Raw genomic sequence first — 27,799 nt, 5'->3', positions numbered from 1 at the left:
AAAGCACAGTTAGCATGGTGACAGGAGTTTGGTCCTTTTAATTTGAGGTATCTTGCCGTGTACTTAAGTCGACAGAGGCACATTATTTCCCTTTGCTATAATAAAATGATGTAAGACTAAAGCAGATTTTGACAAAGTTCCCTGTGACACTTGACCCTTGTCTCATGCAACCACAACCCACAAGAAAGAGCTCAGACACAGGTATTGTGAAGAAACCATCCCTTTATTGGTGTGAAGCAGTCCAATTCAAGTCAGGTTCAAAAGGGTTAAAAACAGTCAGTGCTCAAACAGACCAAACCAGAGTTTCTCCACACCCTGCTGGATCTAGTGAGGTGGGATTTACAAAGTCGTACTGGGTGCAGACGTATGAGACGCTGCGTCCAAGAAGTGAGAGGGGTTCCACAGAAAATATAAAAAAGACTTCACTTTACTCCAAAGCACGTTCACTGCTTTTACTGGAACACTACAGCAGTACCAGAACTTTCTCTGGGAGGTTGGAAGGGACTAGAAGGTGGAGGCGTGGGTGTGTGTGTGTGTGTGTCTGTGTGTCTGTGAAGGGGAGGGGGGTGTTTACTGAACTCACAAACTGATGGGGGGTAAAAATCTGGGGTCTCAAAACCACATTGATGACAATTATAGAGGAAAAAACATGTTATTTTTTCTTTTTTCTAACGAATGCTTCAGATTGTTTTGTGAGGAGGAGCGTGAGTGGGCCAGAAGTGCTTCCCCTCCTTCCGTGTTTGTTTGTGGTCTCCATGGTGATCACTGGTCAACCAGGGAGTCCTTTGCCACATTATTGCCGCCGCTTCCGCTGCTCTGACGTTCTTACTTGGCGTTGGCGGAGCTGCTGAGCACCTTACGGACCGCCTGAGCGATGGCATCGCGGTCGATGCCAAAGATTCGGAGCAGCTCGTGGGGTTTGCCGCTGCGGGGCACCTGGGAGACCGCCAGGCGGTGGACGGTGAAGCCGGTCTCGTTCACGACCGCCGAGCACACTGCCTCACCAAGACCACCTGAGGAATGACAATAAAGAGCAGTCGGGATGATTTATTAGAATTTCTCCCAATATTCAGATTCAAGTCTCTCCTCTGTTCTTTCATCTTCCGTCGTTCCTGCTTTAGATTTCCACCCGTCTCTCATATCAAATCTCTCACACCTCCATTGGTGATTGATCTCAGCAGCGATGTGATGTGGACTGACAGGACGGACGCCGTCCTCCCTCGGCTCTCTCACTTCTCTGTCTCACTTTCTCCCCTGAAGACTCTCCTCTCACTCCCCCCTTCTCTCTCTCACTATCTTTCCTTTTATAACTGACTTCAAACCGACACTCAAACATTTCAGACCCAACAAACCTGAAAGCTGAGGAATGACAAAGCAATTACATGTTCTTAGTCCTTCCTTGCTAAATATTTCTCACCCTTGGTTGATGTATTAGCCGGTGGCTGGTATGTACTGTATGCACTGTACCCAGTTGCTTCTCATATACAAATTCTGTTGACGCTTTGAGTTTGTTGTGCGTGTTGGGAACATGACAAAGTTACACGGATACCTGCCTGCATTCACCTGAGAATTTCTCAGTTTTGTGTGTGCAGTTTATATTAACTGGCAAAACATTGCGTTGCTGTTAGTACAGCGGTATCGTAATGTTCATGGAGCTGAAGTCGTTCTTTTGGGTTAGCTGCGTTCTAGTTTTTGCTGGTGAGTGGATTTCCAATAGAGGGCTTGTTTTGACAGTTTTTCTACTAAGCTCTTCGTTAAAATTTAGAAACTTTACTGCCTAGATACCCATTAATCTAAGAATATGGGGGAAAAAAACGTATCACGCTTCAGCTAAAGACCCTTCTTTTGAGGGGGATGTTACCCTTTGCACGCCATCTACCCATCTGTACACCACATCCCCCCGTTCCCTTGATACCACTTGGTTTCCACCCTCTGCCAAGTGCCAGTAGACACACACACACACACACAAACAAACGCACACACCAAACATGTCATGTTCTTGGACAGCTTTCCTTTATATCTGCAGCTTCCACACATACACATTTTAACTTGCATGTAATCACCTCACGTGAATCTGAATATAGCTGTGCACAGTATGTGTGTGGTGCAGCCCCATGAAGGGCGACAAAAACGCAGCAGAGGAGAGAAGGGGAGCGGGAGAAAGCAAATTCTGGACACTCGTTTTTGTCATGCTGGTGCTGTATGTAGGTCAGCGAGAGCCCAAAGGCTGGAGCTGAAATTAAGAAACACTGACAGACACTCCCAGCTCCTCCTCCTCTCACCCCCCTCCATATACTGTTTTTTTTTCTATCCATTTCACCTTTTCTGTATCTTCCATCTCTTCTCACCTGCAACCTTCACCCCAATTCTCCGACACATACAGCATCCCTGCACTTCTGTCCTCCTCCTCCTTTCCTCCGCTTCTGCTTAGACTCCAGCCTCCTCAGAGCTTCTCTGTCTGCAGACAGACCTTTGTCCCTTGCTGCTCCAGGCATTTTTATTCATGAGTTGATACAAGAGCAGCACAAACACGCAAGCAGCTGCGTAGCAATCCTCATACCTGCTCGTTAAAGCTCAACTACTAACTCCACAAACTCCACATGGATGTGATCTGGTTTTAATTGGACATGATCATAAAATTCACTAGATCAATTGGAGAATCTGTTGTGGAAGAAGGAGATTGATCAGACAGAAGATAACCTGGATCGGGTTAATAATAAAGGCACAATACTTCATGTAAGAATTGGCCATCACCAATAGGTTTCTGAAGGACTGATGTGAAGCTCAGTGGAAGTGGCTCCACCAAAGCTAATCCAAAAATGGGCAAAGAGGTGGAGTATAGGTGGAGCTGAGGCAAGTGAATGACGCCTGGTTGCTAAAACCTAGCAGCCGTTACTCAAAGCCTCCATGCCCATAATTATGTGTGACTTTAAGGCTTAATATAATTTAAATGAGCGAGTTGTATTAAAATTCACCTGCCCTGTTCCATTATTTGTCGCAGGCTGTAAACATGTTTATTTCTGCGGTAAAGTTGGCCATTTTAATATGACAGTCAATGCGATTGACTCGCTTTTGCAGCCAGCCTCAAGTGGCCATTCGAGGAACTGCATTTTTTCCAACTTCCTGGTTGGTTTCATTTTTCAGCCCCACAGGTTGGTGCTCGGGAGCAGCGTTATCACCAGAGCAATTTGTGACTCCGGTCTCCTCACCTTCATAGTAGTGGTCCTCCACTGTGATGATGCGTCCTCTGGTAGCCCTGGCATTGTCGATGATGGTCTTGGAGTCCAGGGGTTTGATGGTAAATGGGTCAATCACACGAATGTTAATTCTTTCTGGGGGAGGAGAGAGGAAGGTGGAAAACTGTAAACTTTCATGCTGACATGGTTTGGTCTCTTCTTCCATGTTCTTTTCTTTCTTTGTACCTTTCTTCAGCTGTTCTGCAGCACCCAGAGCTTCATGGAGGGTCACTCCTGCTCCAATCACAGTCACATGGTCGTCATTGGTTTTGTACACAACCTGAGTGGGAAGGGAAGATATATTTACATGAACTACACAAGGAAACATGCACACAGTCTAATCATTAGTCAGTTGTGATAATGATAATGAACTCTAAAGAGCATGAAAGAGTCTGAATGAATGTAATTGGTGTGGTGTCATGCACTGCATCTTTACTTTTCTTGCTGTGCATTTAGCTCATACTACAATCCTGATTCCCAGAAAGTTGGGATGCTGTGAAAACATAAATAAAACTTGTGTGATCACCTGTTAATCCTTTTTGACATAAACACAATTGAAAAACAAGGATGTTTTTACTTATGTTTCACATGAGTCCCAACTTTTTTGGAATTGGGTTTGTATGCAATGGGATGGAGGTGGTGGGAAAACACTCCTACCAACCTTAGCCTGACCAACATGGAAGTCCTCATTACAGTTGTAGATGATGTTGTTCTCTGGGCGGCTCGTTCGGATGAAACACAAACCCTGAAATAAACAACAAGTAATTGACATGAGTCTGTTATTCTGCTCTAATCCTGTAGAATTTCAGAATCATTTTTTTTAATTCTTATTCATGTATTAAAGGAGACTCTGGGTACCTTTGTGTTGGCAGCAAGCTCTACAGCTTTCTCAGTGGAGACACCGTCACTTGGGTAGAAGACAGTTGCTGTTGGAATGGCTCTAAACATGGCCAGATCCTCCAGACCCATCTGAGAGGGTCCGTCCTCGCCTAAATATGCACACGTATCAGCACCAAACAGACAAAGTCAGGTACAGTAAGGCTCACATATTTGCTGCAGACTGGAAAATAAATTGCATTCATGCATTGCATGGCATGCATTCAGTCTGGAAAGGTGGGCATGCAATGTACCTGCAGAGGTGGAGGAGAAGGAGAAAGGGGAAGAGGAGGTGAAAGAGAATCAGGCCGCTCTGTCATCATCTCCATGACACAGAGACAGATAGGGGGAGGAGGAAGGGTGCTGACACCAGGAGAGGACGATGAACGACAGAATAACGGAGGAGGTGAGAAGTTGGTGGGAAAAAGGTTTAAGATTCAGGAAAATTAAAACCAAGACATACTGAGGACGGGTTCACCCCACTGCAGTGAACACGCGATAAAACAATTAGGAATGAAATGTCATCTACAGAAATTAAAAATCAGCTTAGGTTGATTTTCGTTTGACATGGATTGTGCATATTTTATCTCCTTCAGTGGGCTGAATCAATCCAAAAGCAGAATTGTGCCAAACTGGACTTAAGAAAAAGGTGTAGTGAGCGGAAAGGCAGGCCGCAGTGACGGTCATAATGAGCGCAGCTACTTCAAACTATGGGTCAAAGGTCACTGTGATTGGTTTCATTTTGAAGACCAGTGGATCATATTTGAATTTTTAATCAGGATTGCGTGAAATAATAATTAGCTCAGTTAAAGTGGCTAGCAGAAAAGACCTCTCCACAACGTCAAAGCACAGCTTGTGACAGCTGCCATACACTAACAAAATGTTCATTACCCTAATTTGTAATCAGAACGTCATATTTGTCTTCCCTCTCTGACCTCAGTGTCATTATTGCATCCTCTATAACAAAACTACGGAAAGGTCAAAGGTGATGATTGGTGAAAAGAGAGACAGGAACTGACCAATAGAGACGCCACAGTGGGAGCCGCAGAGGTTGATGTTGCTCTCAGAGATGGCGGCCATGCGGAGCTGGTCGTAGGCTCGGGTGAAGAATGTGGCGAAGGTGCTGGCAAACACCACATTACGGTCCCGCACGGCACAACCTATCGCCACGCTCACCTGCGGGAGAGAAATGAGAGGGATGGCTTAGAGACACAATTTTGATGATTTTATGTCTTCATGAAGAAAGAGGCAGGGAAAGCCGGTGAGGTGGGAGGGCAGAATACATGAGCAGGGGAGAGTTCAGATGTTGTTTCTGATCAAAATGCAGCAACTGAAGCTTATTTTACTGCTCACCTCTCTGCAGATTTGAACTAAATCATCAGTATTGAGACATTTTATTATCCAGCTACTGAAGTGGACAGCGAAACCTGAACACCACTTTGACTTTGTAGTTTGTACCCTTTGTTGGTCTGTCTGCCACTTTGGTCCAAACTGAGACACCTCAACAAACATTTGGTGGATTGGCACAGAAAAAGGATATCCTCATTTACAATCTGATGCCAGCTACATGTTTCAAAAAGGTTTGGACACAGGCAACAAAAGACTGGAAAAGTTGTAAAATGCTAAAAGAAAACACCTGGAGGAAACTGTCACACTTAATTAGATTAACTGGCAACAGGTTGGCGACCTGATAGGGTATAAAAAGAGCATCCAGAGAGGCTGAGTCTGAAGTTAAGATGGGGAGGGGTTCAGTGCTCTGTGACAGACTCTGCTGCAAATAGTGCAACAATTTAAGATAAATGTTTTTCAACCGGAAATTGCATAGAATTTGGGGATTTCATTGTCATTAAACGATTCAGGGTGGTCCTTGCTTATTTCAGCAAGACGAGGAGAAACCACATTCTGCACACACCCCAACAGCAGTATAGTAAAAGAGTCCAGGTGCTAAACTGGCCTTTCTGCAGCCCCCGCTTGTCACCAATTGAAAATGTTTGGCGCTTTACGGAACGTAAAACAATAAAGGAGATGCCAAACCGGTGAAATCGTAAAGATTAAGCAAGAATGAGAAAACATTCGCAGTTCCCAAACTCTCACAGAGCGTTGTGAAAAAAATGAGGTGATACAACAGAGAGCTAAACACGACGCTGTCCCAACTTTTATCAGGTGTGTTACTGGAATCAGATTCTAAATGAGGATATCATTTTCAAAAACAATGACATTTCTCCATTTCAACATTTGATATGTTGCCTTTGTGCGATTTTCAATTAAATATGGGGTTTCAGTGTTATGCAATCAGCGTCCCAACTTTTTGGGAAACGGGGTTGTAAAACTTGCATGATCACAACTCCAACAACACTTGTAGCATTAAAAACACATTATTGTGAGACCAAAGCGTTTTGGCTTGTGGTCAGTCACTCTTTATGGTTCAAGTGCTGCTGGAGCTTTGACCTCTAAACTAATCACATCCCCACTGGTTTGAGCTGGTCTTTGTGTTTAGCAGTAATTAGCTAATGTTTGCATGCTGATCTAAGATTGAACATAAGGTACACATTAGACCTGCTTAGCATCAGCCTGTTAGCATTTAGCTCGAAGTACAGTCTCACAGAGCTGCAGGCGTAGCTGCAGCCCCTTAGTCTTGTTTAAATAAGCAATCAAAAACAAACAGTATTTTACATGTTTTACATTTGCTGCACACAAGAATTATTGAAAACAAACCAGTTTTTTAAGATGTGATCCGTCGACAAGAAGAATTCTAACAAATCAAAATATGTACGTTTTATTGAGAGTAGAAATAAAATTCATTTTTGAAACAGTGACCTCTTTAGCCATACAAACCGTCCCCACTGCAGCATGAAAAGAACAGAATCCTGCTTCCATTTGTACGTAAAGTACTAGTCAGTACACAGTGAGCCCTTTATGTTATTAAAAGCCTCTGAAAAGCCCCCAGAGCACAATGACATAGTGACACATAATGACTATATTTCATGTGAAACCCTGACGATGCGGATTTTCATTTAATCCAGACAGACAATGACGTATCTGGATTGGCCTGCCGTTGTGTGGGAAGACCCCTCAAGGATTCATAACGATGCTGATGTTAATAAAACTAGAACATGAACGCTGGAAGATGGTTGATAGTCAAGGGGTCACACAACAGCAAAAGCACTTCGGACTTCAATAACACACGGAGCAGATGCTGCTGTGTTTAGAACAAGGAAAAGCTACAGCCTACAATCCGTATTCAACTATTAAATCTGCCTAATTCAGACAATAACACAGATAAATCAGAAATTATCTGGTTGGTTTTAGAAAGCTTACTTACAGATTCGACCTCACTGTCAGGATTTTTAATGTAATTGTAATCTTTGCCATTTTTAGCAACACTTCGCTTCCATACACTCTCTCACAGAGTGGGAGCTGGTCCCAAACCTCTCCAGCCACCTCAGTGGAGAGCCAACGTCTCTTTCTTACCATGTTCTGCTCTGCGATGTAGCACTCCACGTAGCGGTTGGGGTGTTCATTCTTAAAGAGCTCGGAGAAGGTGGAGTTCTTGGTGTCTCCATCCAGAGCCACCACATGGTCGTTGTAACGGCCCAGCTTGGCCAGAGCCATGCCGTACGCCTTCCTCGTGGCGATCTGGTTACACAGGGACAAACAGACAGCCAATCAATTCACTATAATCAATACAGACAGATTATTTGCTGATATACAGTATAGTAGATACAAAAAAAAAACTTTTTTTTTTTTTTTTTTTAAAGATTATTCGGCTCATCTGGGCTCACCTGCCACCTGCCGATCTTACCTTCTCTCCAGCTTTGTAGCTGGGTGCGCTCGGCATGCGGATGTTGCGGAGGCTCACAGGTGACACATCCTCATTGGGCGGAGCAGGATAGATGCGCTTGTTACAGCTGATGATGCGCCCCTGCAGCTCCTTGATCACACTGTCAGCCATGTCTTTGGGCAGGGGTTTACCGTGCCAGCCCATCTTGTCCTCAGCGGCTGGGAGACATACACACAAACACACACAACTGAGGACCAGTACAAATATTACTGTAGAGTATAATACATGAGAACAACATATTACAGAGGGATATTGTAAAAGCAAACTTTTTATTGATAAGTAAAATTAAAGTGATGCCAAACAGAAAACTTGACTGAAAATGTGGTCAAAGTTGCTGCATTAACTGCATGTGTGACATTTTCACATTTCACACGCGTCAAACATCACCTGAAAATCTAAGTTTTATACTCAATAACCCAAATTTCTCCTGATATCCTGCGTACTGATCTCCTCTACGTGTATGCATGTACTATTGCAATTACAATCATCTCAACAGCAAAACCCCAAAGGTACAAAATCTCTTAGACACACACACACACACACACACACACACACACACACACACACACACACACACACCTTTGCGTTACAACAACAGTCTTTTTTACCTTCCTTTGTGTGTCTTTCTCTCTCAGCAACACACGTGGTCACACACACTCCCCCACCGTTATCACAACACAAGCACAATGGGCGGCTGCAGTGTGTGTATCCTACACATTCTGAGGGATTACAGAGCTGCAGCAGCTAAAGCACAAAAGCACTGCCGGGATTACAGCGAGTTAGGGCCCCTCTACACTGATGGCGGGTCCCCGGGGCAGTTAAGAAAACTACTGACAGAAATATTATTCCCAGTCAGTTGTCACCATTGTACTCAGTCATCATTTAGAAACAGGCTTTCAGAGCAATAAACGCCAAAGTCATGGTTATGAAACATGGTGTGTGTTACCATTACTTTGAACTGCTGTGCTCGAAATATGTTATATTCACTGAGAGTTTATATCCACATATTTAAGATGTATGTATGTATATATGTATGTAATAATGAAAAAAATCAACTAAAAAAAAACATTTGGAAACATGACACAATGGAATTTAACTTAAACTCGACACATGACAGGATAAAACTCACATACAGAGGATCACTGTGTGTGTGTGTGTGTGTGTGTGTGTGTGAGTGTGTGTGCACGCCTGGTAATTGTACCTGGGATGCCCTTGCCCTTGATCGTCTTGGCGATGATGGCAAGAGGCTGGTGGCGGGGCTGACTCAGCACTTTGCACAGCTCCTCCACACTGTGGCCATCCACAATGATGGCATGCCAGCTGGGAAAACACAGGAGAGCAAACTTCAGTCCTGCTCAGAATTCTGAATGAACGTAACTCTGGGTACTTTTTCATTGGTTGATTATGTGAGTAACAGTCTGATCATTTCACCACTAAAGGACACGCACTCACCTCACACTTGAATGCACAGATACTTCTGTTCCCTCGTGTTTTCTTGCACCACCCACCCACCCACCCACCCTGACCCTCCGACAGGCCCCTCGCTCACCCAAAGGCCTCGCAGCGTCTCTGGTATTTCTCCACGTGGTGCTGGAGTGGAGCTGGGTCGCTCTGACCCAGGCGGTTGATGTCCAAGATGGCCACCAGGTTGTCGAGCTGGTAGTATGAGGCGAAGGCCATGGCCTCCCACACCGAGCCCTCCGACATCTCTCCATCACCCAGCAGGCAGAACACCCGATAGCTGCAAACACACAAAGAGATTTCACGTTTTTAAGTACATGCATACGGAGCGATTGTTAGTATGAGGTGAATAAAGAGTGGAGAAGGGATTTTGGCACATCCTCCCATCCTCTGATTCTTCCTGTAGGGCTCAATGTGACAGCTGACCCTCACACCTAAGACTCTCTCACTCAGACACACACACACGTGTGCACACACACACACACACACACACACACACAGAAACTCCACCTGCCTGCTGCGCTCTGATCATCCTCACTCGTTGCTCCCACGGCTTAACGACTCCTGACAGCTTTCCGGTCAAATAGACACATTCTCATTAAAGCTGGAGGATAGGCTGAGACACGGCGCATTACACCACGCATTCCAACCCCAAGCACAAAGAAAAAACACACGGCACAGAGAGAAAAGAGAGGGAGGAGAGAGAAGAGGGAATTCCACAGAGGTGGAGGTGGAGAGAGGGAGAGAAAAGAGGGAGCGCTTTGTGACTGGAGGGGAAAAAATAAAAGAGGAGAGTGCTACCAGTTAAACTGATGGTTAAACCCTGCTGGTCAGTGACTGAAATATGTCCGCTCCTCCTCCGAAAACTGTCCATAATCATATATTCAGATGCACTGAATCAAATCTGGAAGAAGTGCCAGCTTGTGTTCAGTATGAATGCAGTTAACCCAGCGTTGATCCAAAGGAACGTGAAGCTCCACTGTGTTCATGTATTGAACATCATCAAGTTTGCATTCAAAGAATCACCCAACCTCAATAATGTTTGGTAATCATATTTAGTTGCTTTCAGATCATTTAACCATCCCTGTGGGACATGCAGCATAAAAAAACATCAAAAGAAGGGTGTGTTCCTGTGTGTGTTCCTTTTTTTCATCCCAGAGAGTAACAGATCAAGAAGATACGGTGATACCTCTCTTTTAAAACAGCCCAAACCCATCCAACTCACTCACACACACACACACACACACCTACCTCACATGTTGGGTCACCCGCACCATTACACCCTTCCAACAAAAAGCCAATGAAGAAGAAACTTCCAGTGAGTACGCTCGGTGATACACGCGCATGCTGAGCGAGCATGAGGGGGAACCCTGCGTGTGTTTGATCCAATAATCTCATACTTACACGTTTACAGCTGCAGACTATTGAACCAGAGTCACATAAGCATGAGGCAACCAACAGTGTCAGATATTCGGTCTCGTCTCAGCACTGCTGATAAGTGTATGTGACGGGTTCATTCATGTATTGTATTTTAATAAACCACTCCCTCAGAGAGGCTGAGGGGTGTGTCTGGTTGTTTGCAGGATTCATTTCTTCCTGCAGTTTGACCACAAATAAACATTATACAGAACATGTTTTATTACAGTTTGCAGATGCTTTTTCATACTTGTTTCTCACCTCCTGTTGATCCTGCAGGTGTGTATGTGTCTATGAGGGGTATGATATAGTTGCCATTCAGCAGTTTTTGTGTGTTGAGCCATTATGTTGCAGCGAATTAGCTTGACAAGCTGCTCCAAGCATTGCAGGGGAAACACATGCGCCTTTTGTGCATGCACGCACAATCACACAGAGGGTGCATGGTGTAAACAGCATCATCTACTGTGTATACATAGATGCAACAGACGCATGTCCTGGGATTGTGCCATTTTTTTGGAGAGAGGAGGGTAAATGGGGATGCAGAGAGATGGGGGTGGGGGGGTGGGGGGGGTGGGGTGGGGGGGGGGGGCTGTGTTCTTGCATGTGTGATTATTAGAGCAGAAACAATAGAGTGCATACAGAATGCAGAGTGAGATATCAAGGGCAGAGAGCTCAGACTGCAAGTACGGCATCCCCTGTTTAACTGCGTCTGTTCTCTGAAAAAAACAAAATTGCATTTGAGACTGTGTCCCTGTTCTGTCCACAAAGGAATGTGTGAAACTATGCTCCTGAAATTCAGAGTTCAGCGTGGATGCTTTGTATCATATATCCATGTTCTGTGAAAATGTGACTGGAATGTGTTGTGGCAGGTCACAGCTATCTCGCTCTCTCCATTGTTGGACTGAAATCCACACGGTTCTTTCTAGATCACATTAGAACAAAGGAGACACATGTGGACTGATCTGCAACCCTGCAAACATTCAGCTGAATGGTAGTTGACCACGGTTCATTTCAGTCTTGTTAATCTATTGTGACGTAAACATGGTTGAAACTGTTGCAGCTGCAGAAGTGTGCACAAAAATGAATTCATCTCAAGCTCTGACGATGAATTCCTCCTTTGTGAGGAGACACATTAATCCCCATCACTGATTTCTTTTACCAATTCATCTCTTCCTGGACTCCTTCTGATCTCAGATTACTCGTTCATCCAGATCTGAAGGTGAAACTGATCAGAGGGTCAGCCCCCCTGGCTCTCGGAGTGGCTCCCTAAATGTCAACCCAGACCAGGCCTGTCAGGTATGGTTTGATGCAAAGCTGCAGGCTGAAATGTCACGTCAGCATAGCTCACTGCAGCATTCCTTATGTCATGCATAATTTCATACTGTCTATCTTAATATGAGCAGATGCAAGCTTGGCTGCTGTGCACCTTCATGTATGTATTGTGCATGTCGTGAGGCTCTGCATGAGGTTGTTTTCTTTCCACGGATAATTTGTGTGTGTGTTTGTTTTTGCGTGTGTTACCTGGCCTTGTCAAAGTATTTTCCAGTGTAGGCCATCCCACAGGCAGCTCCCAGCCCCTGACCCAGAGATCCAGTGGCCACATCCACAAACTGCTGCTTCTGTTAGCATGCACACACACAAAACATGCAACATGAAACAGTCATGTTGTCAGGGCAGCGGCTGCAGTCAATGTCTAGCAGTGTTTATGTGAACACAGTGTCTCATTAATGTCTGCAGCAGAGGAGAAAGGAGCCGAGGACGGACCATCTCTGTCACACAGCAGCATCTTTGTCACTGCGTCCCTGCCTGCGTACAGTTTGTCTGTTATCTGTGTGTTCATGTCTCTGTATACACGGAATGTGCAGCAATTACACGTGTTGTGTTTTAAAGGAGTCGTTGTCAAACTTTTTGGCCTGAGGAGGTAAAGAGTAATTTAGAGGCAAAAGACAAAGATTACAGAGAATTTGCGTTGCAGAAAGATGTTTATCATTCTTTTTCACTATCCTGTTAATCAAAGGGAGAGTCATCTCACCAGGTGGGGAACCACTACTCAAGAGCTCATTGCTGTGTTTTTATAGTGCAGTGGGAGAAATATTCAAACTGTTTCTAGCAGGAAGAAGGAGACTATCCTAAATTGTTGCGATGACGATTTTGAAAAGCTGCATATTTGATAGTTTCAGTATGGCTCTACATCAAGTGGCATGCATTTCCTTGGTCATGTCACATTCATATTTTAAGATTCTTAGATGCTGTCAAAAGGTTTGCAGGAAGCCTGAGGAAGTTCCAACCAAGCAGTTTGACAGATGGCTTCATGCGGGAAGAGGCCAGAAGAAAAGTCAAAGTTAACCTTAAGCACAAAACGTGTGCAGAATGATCTTTGAGGTCATAGAAGATATCATGAAACAGCTTGGAAGTGTTTTAAGTCAAAACAGTAAGATTCTGACTTAATAAAGCCATGTGTTAACATGAGTGAGCTACAGGCATTGCCTCAACATTCATTTACTGGTAGAATTGTACAAAAAAGCAGTAAAATACCCCAAGTAAGAGTTTGTATGTATTCCTAATGCAGATGTGTTGGTATGTGGGAATAAATGACTTTCAGACTCAGAACTTCCTGCAGGTCTGAAGGTCACCTCACCGGCACTGGGTGTCCCTCCAGGATGGAGTCGACCTTGCGGAGGTTGAGGAGCTCGTTCTCCTTCAGGTAGCCCGTTTCTGCCCACACGGCGTACAGCACAGGGGCTGCATGACCCTGAGGAGGCAGAGGTGAAAGGTCAAAGGTCACATACTATGTAAGAAGTGCTATCACAGTGTATAAAATGCTCATCAATCCAAGGGATCCTGTTTTTGTCACTGATTTAGATTTTCCTCCTCAGGTGTACCTTTCCTGCACACCTTAAGGATAAATTTCCTGCTAGGTGTTGTAGTGTGCATTAAATCAGGCATGACAATTGGCAAAGTCAAGTGTGGAATTTGCCACTGGCAGTGCACTTCTCATTACTCTCTAATGCTTGTCTGCACAGTCTGCCTATGGATGTTTGAGCTACTTAAATTAAAATTTCCAGTCAATTTGAACTTTGAGCTCATTCATCAGATAACTCAGGAGCAAGAAATCCATCAACTGCATGGCTTTAATTTTCATTTTGAAGCACAGATAAACATGGATAAACAACATATTTGAACATTGGTGACACCATAATAAACAAATATGCATGTGCACTTAGAATCACATGCACATTTTTTAAACATGTGTCACCTCATAATTAGCAAATCTTATGATGTTCCCTGTGGGTGTGATCTGTGTGCATGCACCAGAATAGCAGTATGGGTGCGTGTGTTACCTTAGAGAGGATGAAGCGGTCGTTGTTGGGGTTACGGGGGTCTTCGGGTCGGTACTTCATGGTGTGAAAGAACAGCACAGACATGACCTCTGCCACGCTGCAACATGATGTGGGATGACTGCAACGACATGATGGAGAGAGAGGAATAAGACATAAAGCGATCTAATTAAAACTGTGACGTGCCTCCAGATTCCTCTGTTCAAACCTATAAGCATGTTTCAGAGCATACTGTTCACACACAGGGGAAGAGGAGAGGGGAGGAAAAACGGCAGAGATAAAAGAGAGACGAAGTGATGCTTTGTCACTCTCAATCTAGTGGGTTAATTCATGCCAGACCAACTGTAGTCAGAGAGTTATGTAAGACAGACAGTAGGCAGGCTGATTTTATCGGGGTCAGACAGTCAGTACACATACAGTATCTCTCTCTCTCAAACACACACACACACACACACACACAAAGACGTGTAAATGCATTTGGAGGATGTCTCTGTTTCACGCTCTCTCATACATGCACACACACACACACACACACACACACACACACATATGCATACAGTGGAAAGGCGTCGTTCAATGTGTAGTTCCAAACTGTTAAAGGCAATTCAACACAGAATAGGTCACAATGAATTATTCTTCTCTTTATTTTCAAACCACATGCCAATAATACCTCACTCAGGCCTCCTCCATATAAGGCCTATTTCTTTACTCTCCTGAAATGGAAAACGTGAATCAAAAATGAGGAAGAAGCAAAAACCAGTGGGAGATGACAGATAAGCATGACGTTGTGGGATGAAGGGTGAAAGTTGACTGATGCTGTATTTATAGAGCATTTTGTTGAAACGAGAACACGTGCTCATTGATTTAAAAAAAAAAAAAAAAAAAAAAAGACCCAAAAAACATGGTTTATGTTTGGAAGCTCAAATTGGAAATGTGTTCGTTAATATCTTTGCCTGACTTGGAGTCAGCTACTTAAGGTTCAGTCCTGTGGTTACTAGCATGTGCTTCAGGTTCAAGTCCAGTCAGTCATACAGCTCGTCAGTAGCAGCATGCCTCAAATGACTTAAAGAACTGTAGCCTACCTCCATCTTAGTAACCAAATAACTCATTATAACCACTAATCATAACATACAACATATATCTATATACTAACATATTGCAGAGTTGTAACAGGCCTGTCTAATGTAACAACCCTGCTTTAACAAGTGCAGTAGTCATCATTAAACGTTGAAAAATCCACTCAATAGGCTAATCACAGTTGCATGTACACTTCAATTTAATTTAATTTAATTTCATTCAAATTTCCTATTTTCCAAAAAACGTTGCAGCGCGATGTCGATACGCATTTTATTTTGAAATGTCCCACCGGACGTATTTTTGTTATTTAATTTAAGGCCCTTGACACTTGCGCGGCAAGCTGCAAAAGGCGCACGCAGGCGCGGAGCGGGGCAGCAGAAGCGCGTCCGTGCGTGCGTTCCCCGGTTCCGTTAAATGTCGCCGCGCACCACGTCGCCCCGCGAGCTGCAGCACTGACTACACGGGATCATGCTCTGATCCGGTCTGTGCTCCTCCTCTGTTACATAACCGATCAGAGTGCGCAAGGAGTTAAGAAGAGCGGAACGCTGCTGCACCTGCACAGTTGATGCCAAATCTCCAAATCCGACACGATTTAATGAATGTTTTATCATTTGAAGGGGCGGCGGTGCAACACGACAAATCCAAACACACGACTATTAATAACCTTATGTGTCGTTGCTCTCAGACACTTAATGCGTTTGTAAATTGAAATCCAGATGCGAAATTAAAAACGAACTCGGTGTTTCCACCTCGCATCTCTCCTTTCTGGAGAAGTGCGTAAATTGCGCACAACGCATGTTGGCACATAACTGTTTTACGTTCATCACAAACAAGACAAGAAGAGTGTTGGTGCCATACGGGGCGCAAATATAATAATATTCCTCCTCTGGATCATAATAAACGGCAGCTTTACACTGCTGCTCCGCTACGGACCATCAGCAAAGAGTCATGTTCTCTCCTCATCAATTCGAGCCCGTGTTTCTAGTTTGTCCTGAATGTTTCACACATTAACTTCCGCAGGACAGTAGCCATGCTTTTTTTTGTGTCAGGATATTTTGTATGTCCAGCCCGGGTTAATTTCTCCGTATCCATCGTCTTACCCGCTGCCCGCTGCAGTTGTCGCCTTGATGGAGTTGATCCGGAGCCGGGTGGCAATGTTCCTGAGCGCCTGCACCGTCTGCTGGTCCGGTTTATGGTAGTCCTCCATCTGGCCGATGCACGGAAGGAGAGCACACACACTCACACACAAGCCGGTTAAATGAAGTTAAGAGTTAAAGTCCCCGGTCTGCTGTCCCAAGAATGAAGGCGATGAGTGTGCAGCAGACGAAGGCAGGGGTTAAAAAGAGACGGTGGTGATGAACCTGTCAGAAGAGAGAGGAGGCAGGGGGCGTGTTTGCAAGCAAAGCCTATGAATATGGCTAATCTCAGGCTAAAAGGAGCCTACAGTTACTCCAAACAGTCACGCATGAACACAGCCAATAGTAGGAAGGCTTTGGGCTTGAGATCATGGACACACGTTCACTGGCAAGCGCAGGTGCACGCTCCCTCTCTCCCTCTCTCTCTCTCTCTCTCTCTCTCTCTCTCTCTCTCTCACACACACACACACACACACACACACGGGTCAAGGGCGCACAGGTTCAATCTCAATAGCTGCCTATTCTCTCTAATGACATTTTTTTTATGTACTTAAGTCAAACAGAAATTCAGGGGCAATAATAAAATGGGGAAACTTCCAGTAAAATAAACAAATGTGTACAACGTCGTGACCATTTCAAGATGAATTCATTCTAAACAGCAAGAAATGTAAAACATTACAACAGAGAGGTAAATATTCTTAATGTCGTCTACTTGCATCACCACCACACTGCACACAGTATATACTGCACCTAAAACACAAATAGGCTTTCACCTCCTCCAGATGGACTTTCCTTGTCGTTGCACCATGTGACAGCATGGCAGTGAGGCTGAAAGCTGTAATATATCTGCACCAATATCACAGAAAAACCTCCTCCACATCTAATGCACATGGCTTCAGAACTAAATGACATCTATACACGGAGAAGCCATTGAAATGAGGCTTTTGTGGTGAGCAGTGAGCACCATGGGAGTAAAGACACAGTGAAGAATGAGTGCAGAAGTTTGCTTGGCCTGGACATGAAGTGGATCCATGGATGTTACATGGACGTCTTCAGGACAACACCTACCAGAGGAGGGTCTACAGCAGGGATACTCACTTACTTTGCCTGGGGGCCAGGGGCCAGTTAATAAACAAAAATATTTAGCAGATGAAATGAATAAACATTAATTGACCCATAAGTCGTCTTTCTTTATTGGAACAAGTGTTGACACTCGGCCTATATGACAGATCCATCAGATATTTTACTGCGTTTAATAGCTGCAGCTGCATTTTAGTTGTAAATGTTTTGGTTATATTTGAAAGAGCTCAGAAATTAAATATAGCAGGAACCTCTTTTATATAAATGTTGTTGGAATAATTCATAAACATGAGCCATAAAACGCTCCTATCAGGGACAGAATGAAGAGCATATTTAGAGTCTTTCAGAGTGAAACACACATTTATTGGACCAGTACTTTCCTCATTTCTGCAGGACTTCCCCTGCATAGCTCACCATCTGATCCTGCAGCACTTTGCACAGCCTGAAAGGACATCACACAAAGCTCATCTTTCTCTCTGTGACTAACAGCTTAATGTATCACATCATACAAAGCTAGCACGTTCCTCTCTACAGCTCTGACTAATTGGTATTTAAAAAAAAAACAGAGCCCAGTGTGAATCAGCTTATTTTCATTGTGAATATGAAAATGGTTGGCAGGCCACCCAGCACCCTATCGCGGGCCAGATTTGGCCTAATGAATGTGTTCTGGCGCAATTGATATGAAAAAGTTTGAAAAGCTAAGAACAGATGAACACATCAGGATAGCATTGAGCGTAACATTAACAGCTCTCTCTCTAAACAGCTACAGCTTCCAGACAGGAAGGAAGGGTGACGTGCAAAAGGAAGGATCACAAATGACAGTAATCTTACCTTAATGACATTTCCCACTGCGGCTGACCTGATTACCTGCATTACAAACCAGCTAAACCTGCGGTGGATGTCACTGACATGCCATTCATGTTCATGGTAGATGGACTTTTTACTCTCCAAGTACAGTAGTGTTATTTTGCCTTTTGGGTCTGATGCAGTGATAAAGGCTGATTTTAGGAGACTCGTGCCACTGGCTGAGACTAACTCCACATTTGGCCAGCAGGGGAACTGAGGACTCCTCTGGTCAATCTAGTTAATCAAGATCTCCCTGCTGAGATATTTGTCACTTAAACCCAGAAAGACGACCAGCTCACGTTATCTGAGGAAATAAATCCGAAACCAACTGATTACAATTTAATGTTGACGCCGTTACAACTGAAGACTGTCGACCGCAACAGATTGAGTGAGCACACAGTGTCACCTGGTGGCCAAATGGTGAAACTGCACTGTAAAACCACATCATAGATTATTACAGACTTACATACTGTCATTTAAAAAAGAGAAAATTAAGAACTTTTCTTGTAAAATGTTGATGTTGAGTCACAAAATCGTCCGGTTTAAAACACAGAAAATTAGAAATCACATTCCTGTTTAATCTTTAAAGCTCATTTTCACAGCTGACACAAACACAGCAGCAAACAAAAACAGACAACCCTATTTTCAACTCTTTAATATCACAAAATAGTCATAATAAACCAAATTATGCACAGCGACGACAATCTTAGAAACTTAATGTAATTTGCAACGACTTTCCCAAAATCATATCTCTGGCCAACAAGATAAATTATTCCGAAGCATAAAAAACCTTAAAATCTTAAATATGTGACAGGGATTAAAAAAGTCTACATTTCAGTTATTCCTCCTCCTATGTGCATTTATTTAACCAACACAGGCCGGAAGTGTTGGCAGGATGACCTCTGAAATGAAAAACTGAAACAGGGCTGCAGATGTGTCCTTTTCCATTACGACTTTAAATCTAGGCAATATAAAAAGGGAATGAAAAACACTGTTACAGCTGGTACTGAAAGCATGTGGATCTGAGTGCAACTTAAATATGTAGGACACAGAGGAAAACAGGACTGGCACAGACTGTGAGTAAACATGAAATACATTCAGAGAGCAGAGCCGAATGCAAAGAGAGATATTCATGCAGACATTCGTGTCACTTCTTCACTTCCAATTTTTGATAATATGATTTTCTGCATGTTCCAAAAGTGACACGGAAATCTCTGCATGTCGTTTTCAAAACTTAAAGACACAGGTCTTCCTCTAACGTCTATTTTTCACCTGGAATGACTGGCTGTGTTAACTGGTGGTGCAGACATCTGAACGGTAACGAAGTGACTGCACCGTATGACAGAAAACCTCACAACTTACATTTTCATGCTTTGACATTATTTTTAGCCTCCTCTAGCGGTCTTGTACATGCTGAAGAGTTTGTGACAACAGGGTAAATGAAACGTATTAGTAATCTGTTGTGCTTGCTCAGAAAAAACACAAACTAAACCTTTTTGAAACATCTTTGCAGGGCTTAAGAGTTCTGTGCTGCAGTAGCCTTTTACTGCAAAAATCCAAATGACCACAATTTGTTTTGCCTTCCAAGTCTTTGTGACTTAAAACTTAACTGTGACCTGGAAAAATAAAGACAGGAATGGAGGTAGTTTAGTATGGATTACTGGCATAAACTCAATGGTTTGAAACATACCCAAGCTATAAAAAGCATATCAATCATTAGTTTCCTCTATTTTCCAAGAAATTAAATATTAGAGGACTGAATGTGATCAATAATCCAAAATGAACAGCATTTTTTGTGTCATTTAAATCACCGCAAGCAGAGCCCAGAGGCTAACAGAATCGTAGCCCGTGTACCATCTGAAAATATCCCAAAATGCTGGTTTCCCTAAAGGCATTGCCACTGTGGTCTATTGCACATTCCCCTCCAAAAACATCAAGTACTGTGAGCTCAGCTGGTGGAGGAGACATGAACGACGCAGACGAGGAGAACGACAAAAAGCGAGCAAGGATACGGAGAAATGTGGAGAAAGGAAAGGCAGCAAAGAAGCTGGTTGTGTGTTCATCTGTGTGTCTTCATGAACATGTCACAGTCTCTAACAAAACATTAAAACAGCAGCCGAGAGGAGCTGATGCTTAGTTTGAGCTCTGAGCTGCAAGTGCTTCTCCAAACAATGGAGGAAGTTCTTTAACTTTCTTAGCCAAGGGGTGAAAAAATTCCTTGACAATCTTCTTATTAAAGAGACACTGACAAACACAAAATGCCACAAAAAAATGGAACGGTTGCTCTGTGTCTCTGTGGTGTTACCAAAACTATACAGGCCTCATGAGTGGACAGGTGAACGGAGAAGCAGTCATTTTTAATGACACACAGAGGGACAGTTTGTCTGCGAAACAGCTCCGGGGTCCCCAGTACAGCGGTCCTCTTGTCAATACGCAGCTGGAGTGTGTCATCACTGTTCCCAAAGACGTGAGATGAGGAGCAGGAGCAACGACCGTGATTCCCGTCAGGTTCAAGCTGAAAAATCATCTGTTCCAAGGTCAAAGGTGAAATGATGTGAGGTCACAGAAACTCCAACCTGTGGTCACGTCCTCGAGCGAATGAAATCAGCAACAGCTAAACTTTACAGGTACGTGGCCGACAGTTTTATAATGTTCATAAAGTAAAAATGACAACTCAAGGCCACACTGAGAAGCTTCATCTCATCCAGCGCTTCCACAGTAGATCTGTTTGATTGAAGAGAACGAAAAGTCGATCCCAGATAAACACAAGTAGCCGGGACAGCGTCAGTGTTCAGGCCGAATGGTTACATGGTGCGGTGCATGCTGATAATACCTTCACAACACAGACGAGTTCTGAAGCGCTGTGGTGTACAGTGTGTCAAAAACCTGCTGTCTGCACTTCTTTTAATTCCCATTAACTTCTGGATTCTTCACAGACATGAAGGAGGCGCAGCACTGAAAGTGTCAGCGGTGGTGGTTGAACTATAGCTTCATGCTGCTGAAGTCCTTGGACAGACTCTGCAGGTAAGCATCATGAATGGCACCGAGGAAGTCTGGGTCGTTCTGGACAGGGAGGACGAAAACGAGAGAGGAGTGAGCAAGATATGCTAGAGAGAGAGAGAGACTGTGTGTGTGTGCGCTCGCGCGCGCGCGCGCATACAGAGATTAAGAGGACGGGAGTTCAACCTTTTCATTGGAAACAAAAACATAAAACTGTTAATATGCCTAAATTACCTTGAAGGTGGCACTTTTAAAATAACAGATTCACAGTGAAACACTCACAATTCAACAGCAGCGTCTCTTTTCAGAATCAGGGTCTGTTCACTCAACACTGAGTCAATCAGAAACTAACCTTGTATCGATATATTTTGTGTTTGACCAAATCTTTATCATGTGTGATTATGGGATATTACATAAAGGGAGAGAATACTTGTATTGTCAACAGCACTGCTATATTTATGTATTTCACACCCTTGCGGTACCTTAATGAGGTGTATCAGAGTCTCCTGCAGCTGTGTTTTGCTGCAGGGGGCTTGTGCAGACTCTACAGCTCCTGCAGGGGTGGAGGAGGGCTCGGAGGGCCCAGGAGGGACCACCGATGCTGCTGTCTTATTGATTGACTGCTGGAAGGCGCTGGGGGAGAGAAGCACAGAAATCTCTGGCCCTGGAACAGCAAGACCTGGACTCATGGGGACAGCCTGGAATAGAAAACGAGAGAGGACAAGAACAAACAAAATGCTGGTTAGAATCGAATCCGCTGTGGTATAAAAGTATGCGTGAGAGACGAGAGACTGATGAGGGTGCAAAGAGACCCTCAAAAACAGCTGCACAGAAAACCATTGAACTCACAGACGCTGGTTTGATCAGGTTTGGCGGCTGAGAGAAAACATCCATCTCCTTGCCATGCTGGAGAAGGGGTTTCCCCATGGGGTCTTGGAAGCTGTGGGGTGGGAACAGCGTGCTTGGCAGGAAGTTGGGTGCAAGGATGGGTTTGTGGATGTCTGAGCTCACAGGTGGCACGGCCGGTTTGAGCGTGCTGAGTATCTCCTGTCCCAAATAGGCTGTAGGGGCTGCTGACGGTGCTGCAGGACCGCGGGGAGCGGCACGAGGCTCTGAGGCAGCTGGAGGCATCATGAGAGGGGAGACCGAGCACAGAGGCTGGGGGTCTGACCTGGGGGCCACTGACTGGAAAACAGGGCTGGGGTGCAGCGTGTACGGAGCTGGGACCAGGCCGGGGGCTTGGTGCTGCTGGGTTGACACAGGGTCTTGAGCTGCCAGATGGGGCGGGAGGAGTGGGTTTTGGTGGGCCGGCGCAGGAAAAGACTGGAGGTACGCAGTGGAGGGGTCAGTGGAAACAGTGGTGGTGTTCTGTGTGGGCATGGTGGGTAGGGAAGGGTCCTTGGGGAGCGATGAGCCAAAGAGTTCCTCAACTGTGATCTGCTTCACCATTGTGTGAGAGCTCTGGTGGGTAAAAAGAAGAAATCTGTGAGCTGGGTGGAACTCAGGCTCACACAAAGGAGCGCTGAATCACTTCTTAAACGTGAGAATTTACAGGTTTTCTCTCTTTACATGACTGTAAATAGAACCACTGAGTCTGTATAAGCCAGCCACTCGCCTCATGTTAACCCTGGAGGAAAAACAACACACACTAGTGACAGTGACTTGGTTTGGATGAGTGTCTCTGGCGGTCTGTTTGCAGCATGACCAACATTATCAGCAGCTTCCTGCTACCAAATGCTCAACCATTCATGGGGTGACAGTGACAGCCGAGAGGAAAACATGCACCTTCACTTTGTCCTCCTCCACAGTGTGGATATGTAGGAGTTAACAAGATGACAGAACTCTCAAAATGTAATGATACGGATAAATGATTCAATAATCTGACCATAAAGGACTGTTTGCTGCATGCATGGTTGTGTAATGTACAATATGTACCTTTTCAGGCTGTGGTGTGCTGTGCGCCTGCTCTGTGGCGTTGATTGCTGCTTTCATATTAAGCTCTGCACACACATCTGCTTCACCTGTCTGAGCCTGCATCGCACACACAAACACACAGAAATGAAACGTTTTTTTCAAATTTTCAAAAAGAGGACAGATATATAGACTAAAAGCAGAGCTTAAAGAGTCAGAGTGGCCATAAATTCAGACTTCACTTCTACATGCTTCAACAGACGCCCCCACACTTAAAAAAATAATCCCGGATTTAGTACCACTGTAATCTCAAATATGCATGTGTGTGACTCATGAGTGTGGACCTGCTGAGTGAGACCTGTGGAATTGTTTCAGTCTGTGTTTCTGAGGTATGATGGAACAAATCCAGAATATATTCCTCTGATGGTGTTTCGAGTGTGCTGGAGCCACAAACGCTCCATTTTCAGTCAGGCCACGTACAGTCTGTGATCCAACAACGTTACAAACACTTAATAAGCAAAACATATTTGCTTATTTAAGAGCCTATGTTACATGTTATGTTCTGCCTCCTCACTCTTTGGTATTCCTCCTTGGCTTTGCTGAGGAGCTCTAGGATGTCGATGGGCCGTGGTTCTGCGACACCATTGGTCCTCCGCGGCTCTGCCCTCTCTGGTGACTCTCTTTGGGCATGGTCTGCTTCTTGTTTCACAATCCTGGGAGAGATTTAAAACATGACATAGAGTCTACATGGCAAACTGTTCAGACACTCCTTGTCATGGTGTGACGATGGACACAGTATACACGTGTGTATATTTACTTGACCATCAGCTGAGCGATGCGTTGACAGTCCTTCTTGTCATAGAACCAAATACTGTAGATACCCACTGCAAGAAGAAGACAAACATTGTATATTTCACTGTGTAGCGAAGGCAGCATTACATTAGATAAACAACACAACACAATAACTAATTGGAACATTTTACAATTGGTTGTTTGTCATTCCCTTTGTTGAAGTATGAGACATTTTTTGCTTGAAAGAACAGGTTAATGGGCTCACTAAACGAACGACTAACACAACATTCACCATCACTCAACGGAAACTGAACGCTTGTTGCATAGCAAGATGTAAAATAAAAACAAGGTCAGCAGTTTTTTGCTGAAACAGTAGCGAGTAAGTGTAACACTGCTTGGGTGTGATGAAAAATGGGTGTATTCAAGGTTCCTCAGGAGGCTGAGGTAACCTAGCAACCTGAGTGTTTGCCTCCCTGCAGCATCTCCTGCTACCAAGGGGAATATGCAGAAGTGTAAACAGGTGTGTGTGTTTATCCAAGCACACTGGTCTCTCTAAACTGCACTCTGTAAGCTGGAGTACACTCATCAGCCTCAGGCAGTGAGTTCACAGTTCTCAAATAGGATTGGACTAAGACGCAAATTACCAGAAATTATCAGGATCTCTCTGAAGAATCCATCCCGCCTATGCTGGACTTTGGCTCTTAAAATCAAACTTCTGTCTTTCTCGCGCTCAGCCTTCATTGTTCCTTCATTATTGATAGCGGGCGAAATCTCTCTCTCTCTGGAGATCAGAAACCTGGAACTTTTACCACAACGACCACACCTTCACGGGAGCTCCACCACAAATAAACACAGAGACTACAGATCTGAGTGCTACCAAAGGGTCGTCAAGCAGTCACCGTGACTGAAGAGCACAAATGTATTGAGAGAACTACAAAAGAAGTCAAAAACAATAGCTGCAATAAAAAGCAGGAGAGGACACCTTCAGAGAAAATTTACTCCAACCTGTCCTACAGAGGGAACCACCAGCAGCCCGAGAGTCTCCAACAAAACCTGAGGAATATTGTCAACCTGCGTTTTGCTCAGTTTTATCTGTCGGCAACTCAACCCTGTCTGAGGAAATAAAATGCTAAAAGCAGCACTTGGACTCGAGTGAAGCCTCCGGAGAAGCTGCTCTGGCCTAACACTAAAAAGAAATTACATCATGTCTTCCATACCAGCCAGGCTGATGGGAAAACCAAGTCCAAAAGGGGAGCAGTCTACTTTGACGTTGACCCTGGCCATGTTATTTTTTCTCATAAGCAAACAAATGGGAAAACAGTCCAATTCCTTGTTCATTGCCTTGATGAAACTCCTGTTCAGACTTCTAATAGATTACCTCGGTGGCAGCGCTGTCAGTTACTTTCTGAAGATCTGAGGAATTTCATCACTCCTTGCTTTTCTCTTTAATTCGTGCTGAACTCTTTTCATATGGCTACAGGAGTGTGACTGCAACACTGACCCCTCGCTGTATAAGGCAATCAGCAAAGGCACAACTAGTGTAATAAAATATATATAAAGAGGCAGTCACACTCTTAATCAAACACATTGGACTTTTTGGCCATTTTCCCAATGTGGAGTGATACCAGCTGTGGCCAAACTAAACTGAAACTGCTGCCATCTGCAAGGCCATGAGTGGCGAAAGTTCCTCAGAAGTTTTCTTGCTAAAGGAGATTCCAAGATGCCAAAATGACTTCAAGCAAAAGGGTAAAGAGATGTTCCAGAGATCGCTGGGGAGGTGTTTGTTCGGCATTTTCAGAGGTACCATTATGTTCTGTTCCATTTAACGTGTGTGTGCACATTAGTGAATGCCACCTCAACCTGCGCAGCTGTTGACTTGCTACGTATTCACAGTGCATGCATTTCTTTGACAGAATCTACTGTGATACAGAAGTCTTTCACGATAGTCGAGTTCCCTCGTATATTAGACTTTTGGCCCTTGATGGTTTGCTGCGTTTATTTCTCAAGAAATGATGGAGCACTCAAAATACTGGATCCTGAACAATGAATAACAATCCCTAATTATTTATAATTTCAGTCCACACTGACATGGCAATATGTCTGTACTGTGTGTGATAAAGCCTCTATTCTACAAAATGCTCACAGTTGCCGTTCCTGTAGAGCAAGAAGGGATCCTGCAGCTGAAACTCCAGGTCTTTGTTGATCGGCTCCACCAGGTTCTCTGTGCTCAGTCGGTTCATGATGGTGAAGCCATGGTGAGGCGAGGCAGACCTTAAAGTGAACAAAAATTACAAAGACTGCAAAATAATACTCTGGGAGTGCAAAAATTAACCTCAGGGGTCGTCTCGTGACTGATTTCACTTCTTTCCTGACCAAACACTAGGAAATGTTTTTTTAACTTGCATTTCTGTGAACTAAATTAACTAAATTGAATTAATGTATTGAAATGGTAAGTTCTTTTCTTTGTGGAAGACGCCTTTTGGACTCCTCTGTGAAGTACAGTGATGAAGGATTGTAACGGACAGACAGACATTTTCATAATTGATTAACCAGTTAATTCGTTCTATAATTAACTGATGTGTTATTTAAATTTTACACAAACAATGACATGTAACAATGTCATGCCTGGGTAATGAACAACTTAAAGTAGTGATCAATCATTACAATTTTAATTACCTTTTTTTTTTTTTAAACCAGTCTATGGTTTTCTTTCAGTGTCTAAGCTGTGGACACATACGATCACATTAAGTCTAATAAAGCACCACTGCGTGCACAAGGCCTTATTAAAAAAGAAATCAAAAGGAAATAAGACTCGTCTTTAAACAAGTCGCAGCTCATGTTTGTTTACAAAGACTGCGGCCTACACACGTGCGCAGAATTGACGTATTCTGGCTGCGCAAACAAACGACCCAAGTAAACAACCTTCACGGTCGTCGTCTTTAATCAAACAGTTCATGTGCTTACCTAGCGTAAACAAACAGGGTGCCCTCGATTTCGGTCTTCTCCTGAAATGACAAGTGTCGCCGTGTGTCAAAAAACAGCTACAGAAACCACAAACGTGGTGATTTTTTTTTTTTTTTTTTAACCTGGTAAAAAATATGGACGCTGATTAGCGTCACTACACAACTTAACGTTGTATAGCTCAGGTAAGATAACGCTAACTTATTATGGGAAAAAGTGCTAAAAACATAAATAGAATGTCACTGGTTTCAAAACAGTATGTCTATGAATATATCTGGATAAGTTGGTTTGAGAAATACTGACATATTTCTTTTTTAAATGTTTTTATCGAAGAGTTAGCATTAGCATGCTAAGTGAATACTTAGCATACTTTTGATAGCTAGGTACGAAACTGTTTCGGGTGTTTTGACAAACTTACCCATTCATTCGCTTTGGAGTTGAAGTTGTAAAGAGCCACCTGGCCGGTAACATCGAGCAGTTTGTTTATGTACGGGTCTTGTCTTTGAAGAGCTGCTAAGCTCATCATATGTCCTGCATTTACGGTCGCCATCTTGGATGTGATTGTTGCTCCCGCACGGACGGATTTCTGCAGACACTTACTTCCGCTGTCCCCGAAAACCGCTGCCCTGAAAAAGTTTCCGACAGATTTATGTATTCCGCAGAGATTAGTGTGAAGCGCTCACAATTTGTTAGAGTGCCGCTTAAAAACGAATTGTTTGTAGGAAATTATGATCAGCCTTATGAGCTTAGCCCTAACCAGTGTGCTTTCAAAATTCAAACTGCTCCTATTTCAAATAAACAAATAAACAACAAACAAATAAATGAAAT

General features: G+C 43.9%; 2 protein-coding genes across 2 annotated transcripts; both read right to left on the bottom strand.

Annotated features, from left to right (window-relative positions):
• Nucleotides 1-204: 204 nt before the first annotated feature.
• On the bottom strand, nucleotides 205-16,757 carry LOC143326669 (transketolase-like). The gene is made up of 14 exons (XM_076740452.1): nucleotides 16,346-16,757; nucleotides 14,172-14,289; nucleotides 13,469-13,582; nucleotides 12,352-12,449; nucleotides 9,503-9,694; nucleotides 9,155-9,273; nucleotides 7,915-8,111; nucleotides 7,584-7,748; nucleotides 5,132-5,288; nucleotides 4,095-4,225; nucleotides 3,898-3,981; nucleotides 3,423-3,516; nucleotides 3,210-3,332; nucleotides 205-1,013 (listed from the first exon to the last, which is right to left on the bottom strand). The coding sequence occupies exons 1-14, from the start codon at nucleotides 16,450-16,452 to the stop codon at nucleotides 826-828; spliced, it is 1,887 nt and encodes a 628-aa protein (XP_076596567.1). The 5' UTR covers nucleotides 16,453-16,757; the 3' UTR covers nucleotides 205-825.
• Nucleotides 16,758-18,866: 2,109 nt separating this feature from the next.
• Nucleotides 18,867-27,531, bottom strand: dcp1a (decapping mRNA 1A). Its single transcript, XM_076740453.1, has 9 exons — nucleotides 27,390-27,531; nucleotides 26,975-27,015; nucleotides 26,154-26,281; nucleotides 24,036-24,102; nucleotides 23,793-23,931; nucleotides 23,243-23,338; nucleotides 22,157-22,768; nucleotides 21,790-22,005; nucleotides 18,867-21,370 (listed from the first exon to the last, which is right to left on the bottom strand). Exons 1-9 carry the CDS (start codon nucleotides 27,519-27,521, stop codon nucleotides 21,290-21,292), a joined length of 1,512 nt encoding a protein of 503 aa, XP_076596568.1. The 5' UTR covers nucleotides 27,522-27,531; the 3' UTR covers nucleotides 18,867-21,289.
• Between the last annotated feature and the right edge of the window lie 268 nt (nucleotides 27,532-27,799).

This window comes from Chaetodon auriga, chromosome 10 (assembly GCF_051107435.1).
Source record: "Chaetodon auriga isolate fChaAug3 chromosome 10, fChaAug3.hap1, whole genome shotgun sequence".
Classification (NCBI taxonomy): domain Eukaryota; kingdom Metazoa; phylum Chordata; class Actinopteri; order Chaetodontiformes; family Chaetodontidae; genus Chaetodon; species Chaetodon auriga.
The sequence above is the reverse complement of the archived record's forward strand: the minus strand, read 5'-3'. Positions and strand labels throughout refer to the sequence as shown.

Bases quoted from the DNA above. Each gene is read 5' to 3' on its own strand.
- dcp1a (XM_076740453.1), bottom strand. From the start codon at position 27,521: ATGGCGACCGTAAATGCAGGACATATGATGAGCTTAGCAGCTCTTCAA. The intron at 27,016-27,389 runs GTAAGTTTGTCA...TTGTCATTTCAG, and splicing joins ACTCCAAAGCGAATGAATGG to GAGAAGACCGAAATCGAGGG. The intron at 24,103-26,153 runs GTGAGCATTTTG...TTCTTCTTGCAG, and splicing joins GCTCTACAGGAACGGCAACT to TGGGTATCTACAGTATTTGG.
- LOC143326669 (XM_076740452.1), bottom strand. From the start codon at position 16,452: ATGGAGGACTACCATAAACCGGACCAGCAGACGGTGCAGGCGCTCAGG. The intron at 14,290-16,345 runs GTAAGACGATGG...ATGTCGTTGCAG, and splicing joins ACAACTGCAGCGGGCAGCGG to TCATCCCACATCATGTTGCA. The intron at 3,982-4,094 runs GTACCCAGAGTC...TGTTTATTTCAG, and splicing joins AGCTTGCTGCCAACACAAAG to GGTTTGTGTTTCATCCGAAC.